Source organism: Sinohyriopsis cumingii, chromosome 10 (genome assembly GCF_028554795.1).
Source record: "Sinohyriopsis cumingii isolate HCF-2022 chromosome 10, ASM2855479v2, whole genome shotgun sequence".
NCBI lineage: Eukaryota > Metazoa > Mollusca > Bivalvia > Unionida > Unionidae > Sinohyriopsis > Sinohyriopsis cumingii.
In genome coordinates, this window is record NC_142970.1 from 84,525,468 (window position 1) to 84,543,175 (window position 17,708).

Sequence of the window (17,708 nt, forward strand, 5' to 3'; positions counted from 1 at the left end):
TCATCTATATGGATCTTACAAATGGCATTATAGTAAGGGACCAGTATATTATTTGTATGGATCTTACAAATGGCATTATAGTAAGGGACCAGTATATTATTTGTATGGATCTTACAAATGGCATTGTAGTAAGGGACCAGTATATCATCTATATGGATCTTACAAAATGGCATTATAGTAAGGGACCAGTATATTATTTGTATAGATCTTACAGTTGGTATTATATAGGGGACCAGTACAGCATTATTATGGATCCAACAAACTGCATAATATTGATTGACATATGCATCACTTTTATAGCTTCCATAAAGCACATTATAATCAGAAACCAGTTCATCATTTTTATGGATGCTAAAAAAAAACAGCTTTATAGTAACAGACCAGTGCATGATTTTAGTGGTTGAGAGTGTATAACAAATTAGGAGAACAGTTGTACTTAGTTATGTACGCTATAGTACTGTAACAGTAGTACAAAGATATGTTCACTAGTACAGTAGCAGTAAGATATGTACACTAGTGCAGTAGTACTCAGTTATGTACACTAGTACAGTAGCACTAAGATATGTACACTAGTACAGTAGTACTAAGGTATGTACACTAGTACAGTATTACTAAGTTATATACACTAGTACAGTTGCACTAAGATATGTAAACTAGTACAGTAGTACTAAGATAAGTACACTAGTACAGTAGTGCTAAATATGTACGCTAGTACAGTAGTATTAAAATATATACAGTAGTACTAAGTTATGTACAGTAGAACAATAGTACTAAATATATACACTTGTACAGTAATACTGAAGTTATGTACACTAATACAGAAGTACTAAATAATGTATACTAGTACAATAGTATTAATTATGTACAGTAGTACTAAGAGAAGTACAGTAATAATAAGTTAAAGTAGTACTAAGTTATGTACAGAAGCAGTTATGTACAGAGGTACGTCTTAAGATATCTACAGTACTACAAAGTTGTGCCTTATGTTTTATGCCATGATATACTAGAACTTTTATATTGCACACATTAGCATTTATACCATGATATACTAGGATAGTATTTATACCATGATATACTAGGACTTTTCTATTGCACACATTAGCATTTATACCATGATATACTAGGATGGTATTTATACCATGATATACTAGGACTTTTCTATTGCACACATTAGCATTTATACCATGATATACTAGGATGGTATTTATACCATGATATACTAGGACTTTTCTATTGCACACATTAGCATTTATACCATGATATACTAGGATGGTATTTATACCATGATATACTAGGACTTTTCTATTGCACACATTAGCATTTATACCATGATATACTAGGACTTTTCTATTGCACACATTAGCAAGAGCTAATAAAATATTTATACTAATCACAAGAGAAATAGGTCATTATGTGCAGCCTAGCTGGAAAAATGGAATGTTACGTGGAACCTAGCTGGAGAAAGAGCATTATGTGGAATTTAGCTGGAGAAATAGAGCATTATGTGGAACCTAGCTGGAGAAATAGGACATTATGTGGAACCTTGCTGGAGAAATATATAATTATGTGGAACCTTGCTGGAGAAATATATAATTATGTGGAACCTTGCTGGAGAAATAGATAATTTTGCAGAACCTAGATGAAGAAATAGATCATTACATGGAATCTAGCTGGAGAAATAGAGCATTATGTGGAATCTAGCTGGAAAAATAGATAATTACGTGGAACCTTGCTGGAGAAATAGATAATTTTGCAGAACCTAGATGAAGAAATAGATCATTATGTGGAGCCTGACTGAAGAAATAGATCATTATGTGGAGCCTGCTGAAGAAATGGATCATTATGTGGAACCTGTCTGAAGAAATGGATCATTATGCAGAACCTATCTGGAAAAATAGTTCACTATACAAAACCTATCTGGGAAAACAGATCATTATGTGGGACCTAGCTAAAGAAATAGATCCACTTTGTGGAACCCAGCTGGAAAAGTATTTCATTATATGGGACCTAGTTGCATTTATATGGGACCTGGCTGAAGAAATAGATCATTATGTGGAACCTGGCTGAAGAAATAGATCAGTATGTGGAGCCTGACTGAAGAAATGAATCATTATGCGGAGCCAGACTGGATAAATAGATCATTATGTGGAGCCTAACTGAAGAAATATATCATTATGGGGAACCTGGCTAAGAAATGGATCATTTTGTGGAGCCTGACTGAAGAAATGGATCATTATGTGGAACCTGGCTAAGTAATAGATTATTATGTGGAGCCTGACTGAAGAAATAGATCATCATGTGGAGCCTGACTGAAGAAATAGATCATTATGTGGAGCCTGACTGAAGAAATATATCATTATGTGAAGCCTGACTGAAGAAATAGATCATTATGTGGAGCCTGACTGAAGAAATAGATCATTATGTGGAGCCCAACTGCAGAAATAGATCATTAAGTGGAGCCTGACTGAAGAAATAGATAATAATAATAATAATAATAATAATAATGAGGACTTTGTATAGCGCCTAATCTTTACAAGCTCTAAGCGCTTTACAGCATTAGACAACACCTATAAGATAAAAAACATATGATGATATGATTACAAACACAAACACCATGAAATTAGAAAACATTAAAAAAACATGCTGAGAATATTTAAGGTAGGAAACATTATTAGGTCTTTAAGTTTGTTCTTGCAGTCGAAATAAGTGAGTTTTGAGAGCCCTCTTGAATGTGATCACTGTGTCTTTGTGTCTAAGTTCAGTGGGAAATTTATATCATGTTGCTGGGCCCTGGTATGCAAAAGAACACTGTAAATGCTGTCCATATGACTTTGTTTTCATAGTGGGAATAATGAGTATACGATTGTCAGAAGAGGAACTTAAGTATCTTGCTGGTGTTTACACATGGGTGAGGTCAGATAGGTATGTTGGACTAGAGTCCGACCGTGAAACGTAGCACAGAGAACAAATTTTGTGGAGCCTGACTGAAGAAATAGATCATTATGCAGAACCTATCTGATATTACTACCAATTAATCTTCTTTTCTGTTTTTGAGGGCAGTATTGATAAAAGGCAATCCATGAGTTTAATGTGAATCTCAACATGATAAAATTTAAACCCGTTAAATGAGATGATTAAATGTGAAAAACAAACTAATCTCATATTGGCAGCATCAGTCTTAATAACTATTTTGTCAATATAGAAGAAATTATGAAAGTATTTAATGATGCTAATGTGTTTAATTTATAATTCTTCAAAGCTACAGATTTCGTGTTCTTTCATCATGTATTGTAATTTACAGTTCTTCAAAGCCACAGATTTCTTGTTGCATGCTAATTTATTGTAATTTGCAATTTTTCCGAGCCACTGATTTCTAGTTCAATGCTGTTTTCAAGTTAATTTTAATGAGCATGTAATGTAACTCTGACAGTAATTAATTAAGTCCAATATTAATTATCATCAGATTTTATCCTAGAGACATGAAGTTTGTCTCATAGGATAAATCATGTAGAAATCATGTAGAAAATCTCATACACAAGATTTTGATTTTACAAAAATATATCATGAATGATTTCAGTTATGCAGAGCTCTAAGTAAGCATCATATTTGGGTATTTTAGACTAACATTTGACTAAAGTTTTAAGAATTTTATAAATGCATTCAGATCATGCAAAGCGTACTTATTTTAACCATTTTTGCCAAATTTGCGAGCGTATTGTTCATGCTGTAAGCACAGTTAATATTTTAGGGTGTCACATTCGATTGATATAAGCTATGATATCAGGACAAGTTCTGGAAATTCCATGCATGTGCAAAATGAAAGTAATTGACAACTTAAGGACACTCACTCATACAGAACCATATAATCGAATGCACCCTAAATTTGTCTGGTTACCAAGCCATTGGACTCATTCTGAAAGGCATGATAACATCTTAATGATAAGGACTCAGTCTGTTATCATATGTTTGTGTTGCATTCACAGAATTTCCTATTGAATTATAAAAATGTAATTCCAAACTATAGTATAATTTATTAAATTCTTAATTAGTGTTCTTGTAACATAGGCTGATGTCATTATTTTTATGACAAGATTTCCTCATTTTTCTTGAATATGCATACTGTGCCTGCATATCAGGGTATGTTCGTTGTTGTTTGTTCTACTGATTACTTTTTTAAAAACTGCTTAGACCCAGATCTGCTGGATCATTATGCAATGGCAGATCTGGGTCTGTGCGTGTGTTTGCATCTGGACTCAACCTTTAAGGGAGTCTTTTTGATCATAACACATACAAAACTTTAAATTTTAGCAACGTTTAGAAACTGAGTATGATTTTTAAATTAGGAATTATGAGACTGAATTTTTTACACCAGGACTGGACAATTTAGAGTTTGATTACTGTGACGGTCATTTTTTTTCCTCAGCTCATCAAATGTGCAGATTGTGGACAGGACAAGAAACCTGCATATCTGGACATCAATTTGAATACATCCCATAAGGACAGACTGTGTAAACAATGCTATCAGAGAAGGATCGAAAGAAAAGAAACCATCCAGGAAATCAGCGATACAGAAATTAGTTACGGTCGGGACCTGTTGATTCTAAAAAATGTAAGAAATTTGTTTTTTATTGCTTTCTGTTAATAAAATTATCTATACATTAAATCGGTAAACCTGTTGCTATCCAAAAAAGTAACCTTTCACTGGATTTGTCGGATTTAGTACCACTTTTTGCCACATGATTGGCTATACATGGCGGCCAATATGTTTTAGGTGGAGGAGGAACCTGGGAAGACCCCAGGATGAAGCCACCAGCCTATGGGAAGATAATAGCAAGCATTCTCACATACCGATGCAAGTCATGCAGACAGAAGTGGGATGAATGAGTGGTCTGTTAAGGCGAGTGCCTTAGACCAGATAGCCAGCCAGTGACCTACCTATTTGGGCCACAGAAAAAGAAATTAGAAGATGTGCATTACTTAATAATTTTCACAATGTTTACTAATTTTGACAATGTTTAATAATGTTGACAATGTTTAATAATTTTGACAATGTTTAATAATTTTGACAGAAACACAACAGAATATCTATGCTTTGTAATTTCATTCAGCAACTAATTTTCCAAGTCTATCTATATATATATATATATATATATATATATATATATATATATATATATATATATATATATATATATATATATATATATATATATATATATATATATATATATATATATATATATATATATATATATATATATCAGATGTTCAAATGAGTTGAAAATAGCATTTGAGAAGATCCTAAATGCATAATTTATCCCATAATTATATTTTTGCTACTATCAGTGATGTAATACTCTAAAATGGTAGGTCAAAGCTCATGCCAAATGTTACCAATATGATTTTCAAGAAATTAAAATTTGAATTTCAGTTTCAAACATTTATTTATTTATTTTCTTAAATTGAACTTACAAACGTTATCAATTAACATTATTTCTACAGGAATTTTACAATCCCATGAAAACAGCAGGTCTTTTAAAGCCAGAGCAGCTAGACAGCATTTTTCTGAATCTAGATGAATTGATTCATGTCAACACACAATTTACATCCAAACTTAAGGCTGCCATACAGGAAGCCAATCAGAATGAAGATGTGGTAAGTGTAACCTCCCCTGTTTATAAAAACATGGATTCATTCCCTTGTTGGGGTGGCTATACCACTTTACCACCCATTCTTTAATAGTATAATTGTGACACACAAATGGTTCAAAATTGGAGTCATAATGAGGAAATATATGCTGGAAATGTGTGAAGACTTGTTTTTAATTGCAAATTTTAGCTTAAATTATTAATTTTTAATTATAAATATTGAATGACACTTGGATATTTATAATACTCTTGATCTAATTCATCAAGGTTTGTCTTTGTGATCTTACATTAATATGCAGTTAATACATACTAATTACTGTGACCTATACCATACAAATGGTATAAATCTTATTAATTAGCATGTTTGATTAAATGATTTAAATTTTATTTACTTATATATTGCTATTGCATGAAAAGGTATCAGAATTCATTTTTTAATGTGCATCTTAAAACATTAAGCTTTTGCAAAAACATATTTTAGTTGGTACTATATTTTTTTTCTTTGAGAACATGGTTCATGTAAGTCCATGGATTCATTGTCCTTGGGTCTTAAAATTATTGCTCTGTGGTAAATGCAAAAAAGTAAAAAAGAATTAGCACAGGCACAAAAATCACAAACAAAAAGTAACAACTGTGAAAATAAAAAAGTCATAAATGCCATTAAAAAGCAAGCTTTATTAACCACAAAAATCATGAGAATTGCAGCAGCCATGAAAATAAAAAAAAAGTGAAAGCAGCAACAAAAATTATGGCAATCACAAAAATTATGGCAATCACAAAAATTGGTACCTTCGATAGTGAATGCACAGTACTTAGAAATGAAATCTGTAAAACCATTGGCTGAAAATTATCATTATATTATCTTGGTACATTGTATTTCAGGTCTTTAGAGTAGAATTGTGGTAATGAGGTAGTTAGTTAATTAATTTAGAAAAAACATAATCAAGAATTCAAAAAGCAACATTTCATTCTGTCATACATTTCTCCCTTATTGTAATGTTCTCCATGGGAGTCATAGAGCATGCTGTCTAACAATGAGATAACCTAATAATGAGGTACATTATAGAGTATTTCCCTCATGATAATGCTGTCCATTGGAGTCATCCTGCCTTATAGTGATATCACCTTATAATGAAATAAATTATACAGTATTCCCTCATTATAAAACTATCCATGGGAGTCATAGAGTATGCTGTCCAACAGTGAGATAACCTTATAATGAAGTACATTATAGAGTATTTCCCTCATGATAATGTTGTCAATTGGAGTCATCCTGCCTTATAATGATATCACCTTAAAATGAAGAACATGATATATATATATATATATATATATATATATATATATATATATATATATATATATATATATATATATATATATATATATATATATACACACATTGTATATATATTTACTACAACCTGAAATTTTTTTATCCATGATATACGTGCCTTAAAACATGAACTGTGTTATAAAGATGGGCCTTATAATAGGAACCGTGTTATTATGATTGGCTTTATAACAGGAAGGTGTGATTTTGTTTTACCTACTGACAAAAGAGGAAAAAATGAAATGAAATATAATAATCTCATTTTTTATGATGAAGTGATCAATATATACTTACATTCTGATTTTCCTTCTGCTTTTAGGATTTGCAGTTTATCAATATTGGCAGTCTGTTTTTGGAATCTTCAACAATGTTTTTGACTTTCGAGAACTATTGTGTCAACCAGGTAAGATTTATTTTCACTACTTAATTTAAATTTTGCTGTAAGTTTTTTTTCAGCAAGTGACAGGATGACCCAAAATATCTGATGAGTTTTTGAACTGGTAAAAGAAGTTTGTGGTAGTCAGTTTAAAAATATTATAAAATTTTGTACATGTATTTGAAATTTATTTCTTAATTATTCAAAAGAATTTTTCTGAATATTTTGAAATTTTTCCAAAAATTGCATGAACAATAGGCATTTTTTATTTATTCAGATTTTCCATCACATGGCTTGATCAACAGAGCATTTCATCATGATTTCATTTTTTGGGGTATCGCATGAATATTGCTCCTTCTGAATATCTTTTCACTTTGTGGTTTGTTGAACGATGTCAATGAATTCTTACTAGGTGATTTAAAGAATCTTGTACCTTCTTATTTAATGCATAATTTATTACACTTGTGCTATTTCATACAGCATTCATTACAAATGTGCTCATTTCATATAAAATGTATTACACTTGTGCATATTTCATTTAACATTTTCTACACTTGTGCATATTTCATATAACATTTTCTACACTTGTGCATATTTCATATAACATTTTCTACACTTGTGCATATTTCATATAACATTTACTACACTTGTGCATATTTCATATAACATTTTCTACACTTGTGCATATTTCATATAACATTTTCTACACTTGTGCATATTTCATATAACATTTACTACACTTGTGCATATTTCATATAACATTTTCTACACTTGTGCATATTTCATATAACATTTACTACACTTGTGCATATTTCATATAACATTTTCTACACTTGTGCATATTTCATATAACATTTTCTACACTTGTGCATATTTCATATAACATTTTCTACACTTGTGCATATTTCATATAACATTTTCTACACTTGTGCATATTTCATATAACATTTACTACACTTGTGAATATTTTGTACAACATTTATTGTGCATTGTGCTTATTTCATATAAAATTTAGGGCTAATCCATTAAAAATCATGTTAACAAGGAAAGGCACTTTAAAAAAAATATATATATATGCCAGGGTACTCTAATTGCTCAATGAGTTCATATGAAAATGATACACTGTTCAAAATTGCATCAATGGGTGACAACTCCACAATAAGCGTGCCTTGACTGGGTCCCAAGTATATTTTACTGGTACAGCCCTTATTAAATTCATTCTCATTTCATGCAAAATTTATTTCACTTATTGAATAATGTCAATCTTTTGCTGACTGAGTCAATACAGAATTTATTAAACTTGTTTTAAAAGTTTCATAGGACACATGTAATATTTTGAGATCCTTACCATGTGTTACTGGTATACAGTGTTAAAGAATGCTACTTGTAAATACTGTAATATTTTAAGATCCTTACCATGTGTTACCTGTATACAGTGTTAAAGAATGCTATGTGTAAATTCTGTAATATTTTAAGATCCTTACCACATGTTACCTGTATACAGTGTTAAAGAATGCTACTTATAAATACTGCTCACTGAATTAACCATTAGATTTTAATTGTAAGATCAAGCCTCTAACAATCAGTAAAAGGACAGTACATAAATTATATGCCAGATATATATGGAAAAGGGTTGTAAAGCATAAAAATATAAACTCTAGATATGCGTGCAGTTTTGTTCCAAATATGGCTACCTTCGCCAAGTCACATGTGTCAAACCAGTTAAATTGGCCTGGCTATGTAAGAACATATATACTCTCTCTCTCTCTCTCCTCTCTCTCTTTCTCTCTCTCTCTCTCTCTCTCAATATTTATATATATATATATATATATATGAATTATTGTTTATAATTTCAGGAACAAGCCCCCAGATTATTGGAGCAATATGAGAAAGAAAAAGAGTTACTGAGGATTTTTCTGCATGTGTCACAAAATGAGAATATCCTGCTGCGCAGAATGCACCTAAAATCATTCCTTATGGTGCCGGTACAGAGAATTATGAAGTAGGGACAATGAATTTTATATGCCCACCATATATTATGCTACAGTGTTCATCTATCCGTCAATACATCCGTCTGTCCATTGTTTGCTACTGCATAAAGTTCTAGACTACCAACCTTGACAAAACTTTGGAAAAAACTGACACATGGTGCAAGAACTAACATGTAAATTTTGAAGGCAAAATGACAAAGTTCAAGGATATAATGACGTTTTAAAAGAAAAGGGTTTCTGTATAGTATTAGTTTAGACCACATACCGTGACCAAATTTTGTGGACATCGTACACATGTAGTTGAAAACCATGGGGGAGGGGTCAAAGGTCATTTTTACTCTGATTAAAGCAAACTGAGTTTCTGCATGATAATTTTAGTTCAAGACCACAATTACTTTCATTTAACTCTATGGATGACTTGCACTTTGGGTAAGAAAAAATCTAGCCATTGTTGTCAAGGCTGAGAGGTCAAAGTCTTTGTGGCCCAATGAAGAAAAATGGTTTCCTTTCAATAGACCATGACGACACCTTGCACTTAGGATATGGAAAAGCTTTAAGTTTGATGTCAAAGGTCAAGATCATAGAAGGTCAAGAAGGAGAAATGTGATTTCTTCTAGACCACATTCTTTGACCAAATTTAGTGGATTTTTTGCAGCTTTAGTATGGAAGAAGGTTTTTTACCTTAGGGTCAGAGGGACAAAAAGTCAAAATCATTGTGACTAAATAAGTTTTGAATAGTTTAATTTATTTTGAGAGTATCAGCTTTCATTATTTTATGATAAATTATACATTCATCATTACTTCATTATTCACTAGATCTATAAATTTTTGGATTTCTATCAGCCATGAAATCAATCAAATCTGGTATTCCATGAAAATAGGGAATTCAAAGCAAGTTACTGTGCAGGGTTTACTTGTTAAATGTTTTGTTTAAAATGTATACTATTTGCTGTTTCTGCAAAACATATTTTTCTCTAGCATAAAAAACATGAAATTTTATGAACCAGCCACCCTTGTCATAAGATACAAACTTTTGTGCCACAACTGATCAATGGACCATTACTTAATCTTGTCTTTATATATATAAATATATAGATATAAAATATTTTAATGTGGATTCCTCCCCCCTTAGGTATCCCCTGCTGTTGGACAGACTGTACAAGGCCACTCCACCAAGCCATAATGACAAAGAGGAAATCAGAGAGGCCAAAGACAAGATTGAGGATATCTTGGGGCATATCAATGCAGTATGTGTTTTTTAAATACACTTCTAATTTTTCTTTTGCAGGTAACTGTGTCTTTGTGGTTAGCAATCGATCTGTTTAACTTACATGGTCAAGTAGAGTGCTGTATGAATAAAGCTGAACTTAATTTTGGGACCATTTCATACCATATCATGTTGAAACTGAATTTGAAATTATATTTGGGAGCAGTGATAGCACAGTTGTTAGCAAGATTAAGGTCAAATTTTGTTATGTTGCCCAGATCATCGAAAATGATTTCTGGTCAGAACATTTGTAGTTCCACTTCATATGCACAGTGTAGCCTTTCATGTCTTGCTGAACACCAACAACCTTTTTCTGCCACATTACCTTAGCAACTGTACTAGATTTGCATAACCTTAGTAACTGTACTAGATATGCATAACCTTAGCAACTCTACTACATATGCATAACCTTAGCAACTCTACTAGATACACATAACCTCAACAACTCTACTAAACTCTACTAGATACACATAACCTTAGCAACTCTACTACATATGCATAACCTTAGCAACTCTACTAGATACACATAACCTTAGCAACTCTACTAGATACACATAACCTCAACAACTCTACTAAACTCTACTAGATACACATAACCTTAGCAACTCTACTAGATACACATAACCTTAGCAACTCTACTAGACACACATGACCTTAGCAACTCTACTAGATACACATGACCTTAGCAACTCTACTAGATACACATAACCTTAGCAACTCTACTAGATACACATAACCTCAACAACTCTACTAAACTCTACTAGATACACATAACCTTAGCAACTCTACTAGATATACATAACCTTAGCAACTCTACTAGATACACATAACCTTAGCAACTCTACTACATATGCATAACCTTAGCAACTCTACTAGATACACATGACCTTAGCAACTCTACTAGATACACATAACCTTAGCAACTCTACTAGATACACATAACCTCAACAACTCTACTAAACTCTACTAGATACACATAACCTTAGCAACTCTACTAGATACACATAACCTTAGCAACTCTACTAGATACACATAACCTTAGCAACTCTACTAGATACACATAACCTTAGCAACTCTACTAGATACACATGACCTTAGCAACTCTACTAGATACACATAACCTCAACAACTCTACTAAACTCTACTAGATACACATAACCTTAGCAACTCTACTAGATATACATAACCTTAGCAACTCTACTAGATACACATGACCTTAGCAACTCTACTAGATACACATAACCTTAGCAACTCTACTAGATACACATAACCTTAGCAACTCTACTAGATACACATGACCTTAGCAACTCTACTAGATACACATAACCTCAACAACTCTACTAAACTCTACTAGATACACATAACCTTAGCAACTCTACTAGATATACATAACCTTAGCAACTCTACTAGATACACATGACCTTAGCAACTCTACTAGATGCACATAACCTTAGCAACTCTACTAGATACACATAACCTTAGCAACTCTACTAGATATACATAACCTTAGCAACTCTACTAGATACACATGACCTTAGCAACTCTACTAGATACACATAACCTTAGCAACTCTACTAGATACACATAACCTTAGCAACTCTACTAGATACACATAACCTTAGCAACTCTACTAGATACACATAACCTCAACAACTCTACTAGATACACAACCTTAGCAACTCTACTAGATATGCAATACCTTAGCAACTCCACTAGATACACATAACCTTAGCAACTCTACTAGATATACATAACCTTAGCAACTCTACTAGATACACATAACCTCAACAACTCTGCTAGATACACATAACCTCAACAACTCCACTAGATACACATAACCTTAGCAACTCTACTAGATATACATAAATTTAGCAACTCTACTAGATACACATAACCTCAACAACTCTACTAGATACACATAACCTCAACAACTCCACTAGATACACATAACCTTAGCAACTCTACTAGATACACATGACCTTAGCAACTCTACTAGATACACATAACCTTAGCAACTCTGCTAGATACACATAACCTCAACAACTCTACTAAACTCTACTAGATACACATAACCTTAGCAACTCTACTAGATACACATAACCTTAGCAACTCTACTAGATACATATAACCTTAGCAACTCTACTAGATACACATAACCTTAGCAACTCTACTAGATACACATGACCTTAGCAACTCTACTAGATACACATAACCTTAGCAACTCTACTACATATGCATAACCTTAGCAACTCTACTAGATACACATAACCTTAGCAACTCTACTAGATACACATAACCTCAACAACTCTACTAAACTCTACTAGATACACATAACCTTAGCAACTCTACTAGATACACATAACCTTAGCAACTCTACTAGATACACATAACCTTAGCAACTCTACTAGATACACATAACCTTAGCAACTCAACTAGATGCACATAACCTTAGCAACTCTACTAGATACGCCAATGAGTAAGAAAGAAAACAATCCTTGGTTTCATTTAACCCCATACATTTACTTTGTCTCCCCAGTTTTCATGTTCAAAATGGATTATAAATTATGTATAACTCAAAGAGAACTAAACAATCTTATTAGAACCCAAACCCTTACAGTTAAACTGACCCCTTAGAATGGTTGTAAGAATAATTCCCAAAGGAAAGTGGCAAAGATTTCTCAACTTTGTTCTTCCTTTTTTTTATAAATAACTTTGACAGTTATATAGTAATCTCATAATAGTTGAGCATTTGGTTATCCTCTTAAATTTTTCAGAAAACAAAGAGTATCAGTGGTGGGGTTTTGAAGCTGGGCCAGAAGGGAAGGTCAAGTCTGAAGCACTACAGTTTGACAGAAAAAATGGAAATCAATCGTGTTGCCCTGGAGGTTCTTGGATGGAATCGGAAAGATGTTTGCGAGATCATCACAAGTCATCTGCAAATGACACAGGCCCAAGACCATACATGGGCATCCAAAAAATGCAAAAACCTCAAGTTCTCCTCTGTGCATGGAATCCTTTTCACCTTAGGGGAGGTAATTATCACATTTAAGCCTGCTCAGCGAAGTTGGCAAAACTTTATAGTAATCATGTACTTACATATATACATATATTATCTGAACATCCATCAATATTTAGGTTTCCAAACCATAGCTTTACTGAGAATTTTTGGATTTTAACATGATGCTGATTTATATTGACAAAGAACTTGAAGGAGTTCAATTTCCAGCCTTCCTTGTCCCCATTTAGAGGAGTTATGGCTGCTGATAGTCTATCCACCTAACTTTGTTTCAGTGGCACAACTAGGAATTATTGGATTTCAACCTTTAAGACCATGAATGAGTCTGATTTTCTGCTCTCCACCTTAGAAGAGTTATGGCCCCTGATAGTCCTCCATCCATCAGACTTAGGTTTCTGCAGCTTTACATTTCTTAGAATTGTTTTGATTTGACCAAATTTGGCATGCAGCATGATGTTGAAGACACCTCAGATAAGTCTAACTTCTAGTGTTTCTCATTATTTGTGTATCTCAATGTTACTCATTATTAGTGTACCTCAGTGTTCCTTATTATCAGTATATCTTGGTGTTCCTCATTACCAGTATACCTCATTATCATTTAGACAAGGTATGACCCATGTTTGTGCATTCTCATAACTTTGGTTTGCATAGTATAATTGTGCAGTGAAACGTTGGATTTCAGCATCACGCACCTTTTTATCAGTGAAACGTTGAAGAAGTCTGATATCCAGCATTACACAATCATCACGTGGAGGAGTTGTGTCTCCTGATTGACCAAGTCAAAACTTTTGTTTCCCAACATAAAGATGATGGTAGTGAGCAGGTCGGTTTGAAATGCACCCATCACTAGGATCTATAATTCATCAAATAATGTTTAGTTATATTAGTGTTATAAATTCAGACATTAAATAATTTATGCTATACTGACATAACATATGGGGCCCCGCGTGGCTGAGTGGTCTAAAAAAGCGCTCTCCTTTATGGATCACTGCCATCTCACCTCTGTCTGCATGGGTTCGAGTCTAGGATTCTGCCAATTTGGGTATGTGAGAAAGCTTGCCAGTAGCTTCTCTTGGGTTGGTGGTTTTTCCTGGGTTCTTTCTCCACCATTAATACTGGCTGCCATGCATAGCATATTGTGTGCTGAAAAATGGCATTAAACCCCACTACAACAATGAAATAACATCTAACAAATCCTTGACTTTTGGGACAACAATAATTTCCAATTCACATGTTCTAGAATCTAAAGATTTTAATTTGCATAAATTTCCTAATTCCTTTGATAAAATCTCATCATTCTTGGCAAAAATCATTATTTAGCTAAAACTGTTCACTCTTTGAAATTCAAGCCTGTATTTTTTTACCTATTTTTTTTCAAGGTCACTGACATACAAAATTTGTGATAGGATTTTGATTAAATTTGTTTCATTTACTTATGGAATTTGTTCGTACTTGGATGAATGATTTTGAACTTGATACAGTGCATTCTGCAACATGCTTGACCCTTAGACCATGAAGTAAAGGTTATAGTAATGAGAAATTTGCATTAAGATTTTGGTTAACAATTTTTCTTTTGCTTATATTTACTAAACCCCTTGGTTGATTATCCGTATACTTTGGATGAGTAATTATAAAAATTAAAATAATTGTGTAACACACTTGCTCACCTCTATGATTTTGGGGACAGTGCCAGTCAGAAAAAAATTGCTTTAACATTTTGGTTCAAGTTTTCATTTATTTATATTTCCTAAACCCTATGGTAGATTTTCTTCATGTTTTCAAGGAATCGTTACAAAACTAATACAAGTCATTCTGCAACATGCTTTCTCAACCATTTTGACCTTGAAGTCAAGGTCACATGTTTTACAGCAATGCTTTGACCTTGGGCTTGACACATAGATACTGGCCTTCTTGCTGCAGATTGTAGTGTATCCACACCATAAGTTCCAATGTCCTGCATAATAATAAGTAACAGAATAACTCACATGTGATACAAAACCATGTGCACAAAAATGGCTACAGTCGATTACCACCAGAATTCAGTAATCTTAAAGACTCTGTGGATATCTTTACCTTGACAGTATTGGTCTATGCTTAAATAAGAAGTGGATAGCAAATAATACAAAAACTGGTACAGAGAATGTTTCCCTTTTATGTTGAAATTTTACTCCTGATTACAATTGGGTTCTGAAAATTGCAACTCAGAACTCACTTGGCAGTTCTTGACTGAGTTGGAAACCAAGCCGACATTTTCCCACTGGAGCATTTTCTTAAGCGCATCAATAAATTTGATTTAATGATACTTAATATCAGGGTGAGTTATCCTTTTAAGATGACTTATAAGTTAGATTGTTTGAAGGATATTATGCTATTTCATCTCCACATTATCATATGAAGGACTGATATATGTACAATGATAAATGCTATTTTGTGCTTTTAAGTTTTATATCTTTTAGGGAAGTTATTTTCTTTATAGTACTTTGCAGAACAATGGGTTTTGATTGAGACAGTCAGAAAGAAACAGAAAAAAACACATCATAAGTGCAATGGACATGAATTTTGCAGCAGTTTGAAATGAAATCTTCTGAGTTAAAACTTAGTTCGGTTCATATTAGCATTGATTTGACTGGTTTTCTTTCCTTCTCAAATAGCAATCAAGCAATGACAACAACAAGAACATAATGTTCCCAAGAAAAAGTCCAGTCAAGCAAGCTGCAGTTATCCTGATCAAAGAAAAGAATGGAAAATATCAGGCAGTAAGGGTAGGTAACCTCAAATTCATTATTTTGGAATTGTTTAAAAATAATAAAGTCTATATTCAGCTATTTAATAATTTCATATCCATGTTTGAAAAATTAACTTGGTCATGGCCCACAATTCTTGCAGGTGTAAAGATAAAAGTGCTCCAGTTAAATTACCATCTAGAATAAATTAACAACAAAACCCTTTAATCTCAACCAAAAGGAAAGTAATTTTTTTTTACCTGATTAACAAAATGGTGTTGATAGTGGTGTATGTTAGACAATGTTTCATTGGTAAACTTTACGAGAAGTGGTATGTTTGAATAAATTTGTGGTACAAAGTTAAAAGACTCAAAGATGTGCTAAATAGACTTGTCCCAGTCAAAGGTAAACTGGACAATTAACTCAGTCTTAACCATAATAGTGGACTCTCACAATAAATGAAGCTAGGCATGTAAGAAACTATTATCCTAAACAATTAATTGGGAAAAAAATGTAGATTTCAGAGAAACAAAATTGTGTTATAAACTGTGAGAAAAAGAGGTATTTTATAAAGGCAATATAAAAACATACAGGTACTTCAAAAGTATGGGAGTACCTATAGGAACTGAATCAAAGAAAACATTGTATTGTTATTACTGAGTTAATACAAGTCATCAGTACAAAATCAGAAATGGAATATTAGTAGTAAAGATGCTGACACCAAATCATTTATGACCCTAACTGAATGGTACAGTGATATTAATCCGTTTTGTGAAATGGCTGTCATTCTATCTGAATAAGTTTGCTTCTACTCTGGCATTGGATTTTGAAATGTACATTTACTTCAGGAACTAATTATCTCATATATACTTTATTATATACAAAGAATACGACCATTCAGGTTGTTTCTTACTAAGAAAAGAAAACCAGTATGTCTGAAAACAAAGATTTCCAGCATCATTAATGTCTCAATCCATTTCAGGAGTCATTGTATTGTTATTACTGAGTTTATACAAGTCATCAGTACAAAAACAGAAATGGAATATTAGTAGTAAAGATGCTGACATGAAATCATTTTCCAGCATCATTAATGTCTCAATCCATTTCAGGAGCCATTCATGCTGGAGAAATGTATTGTGACTGTGGACCCAGATTATGATGAAGTTTTTGAGCTGTTGGAGTGGAACAGAGACCCCTACTTGCTTAAGGTAAATAGATATGCAGTACCCCAGTTAGCAAGTGCAATATTATTGTACCACTTTGCAAAAGAATTTATTGAAGTTATGGCCCCTGTTTCTCTTGGAACTTTGCTCTTCCGTTACATCATGATGGGGAAGGTCATCTGTGTCAAATT

General features: G+C 32.8%; 1 protein-coding gene across 1 annotated transcript in view; it reads left to right on the top strand.

Moving 5' to 3' along the window:
• LOC149790493 (uncharacterized) overlaps positions 1-17,708 on the top strand; it is a 90,538-nt gene that overhangs the window by 67,668 nt on the left and 5,162 nt on the right. The window contains exons 6-13 of the mRNA XM_089972539.1: positions 4,424-4,609; positions 5,503-5,655; positions 7,301-7,384; positions 9,214-9,359; positions 10,481-10,595; positions 13,390-13,647; positions 16,283-16,393; positions 17,464-17,562. Of these exons, the coding sequence (XP_089828665.1) occupies positions 4,424-4,609; positions 5,503-5,655; positions 7,301-7,384; positions 9,214-9,359; positions 10,481-10,595; positions 13,390-13,647; positions 16,283-16,393; positions 17,464-17,562 (1,152 nt within the window). The remainder of the gene's footprint in view (positions 1-4,423; positions 4,610-5,502; positions 5,656-7,300; positions 7,385-9,213; positions 9,360-10,480; positions 10,596-13,389; positions 13,648-16,282; positions 16,394-17,463; positions 17,563-17,708) is intronic.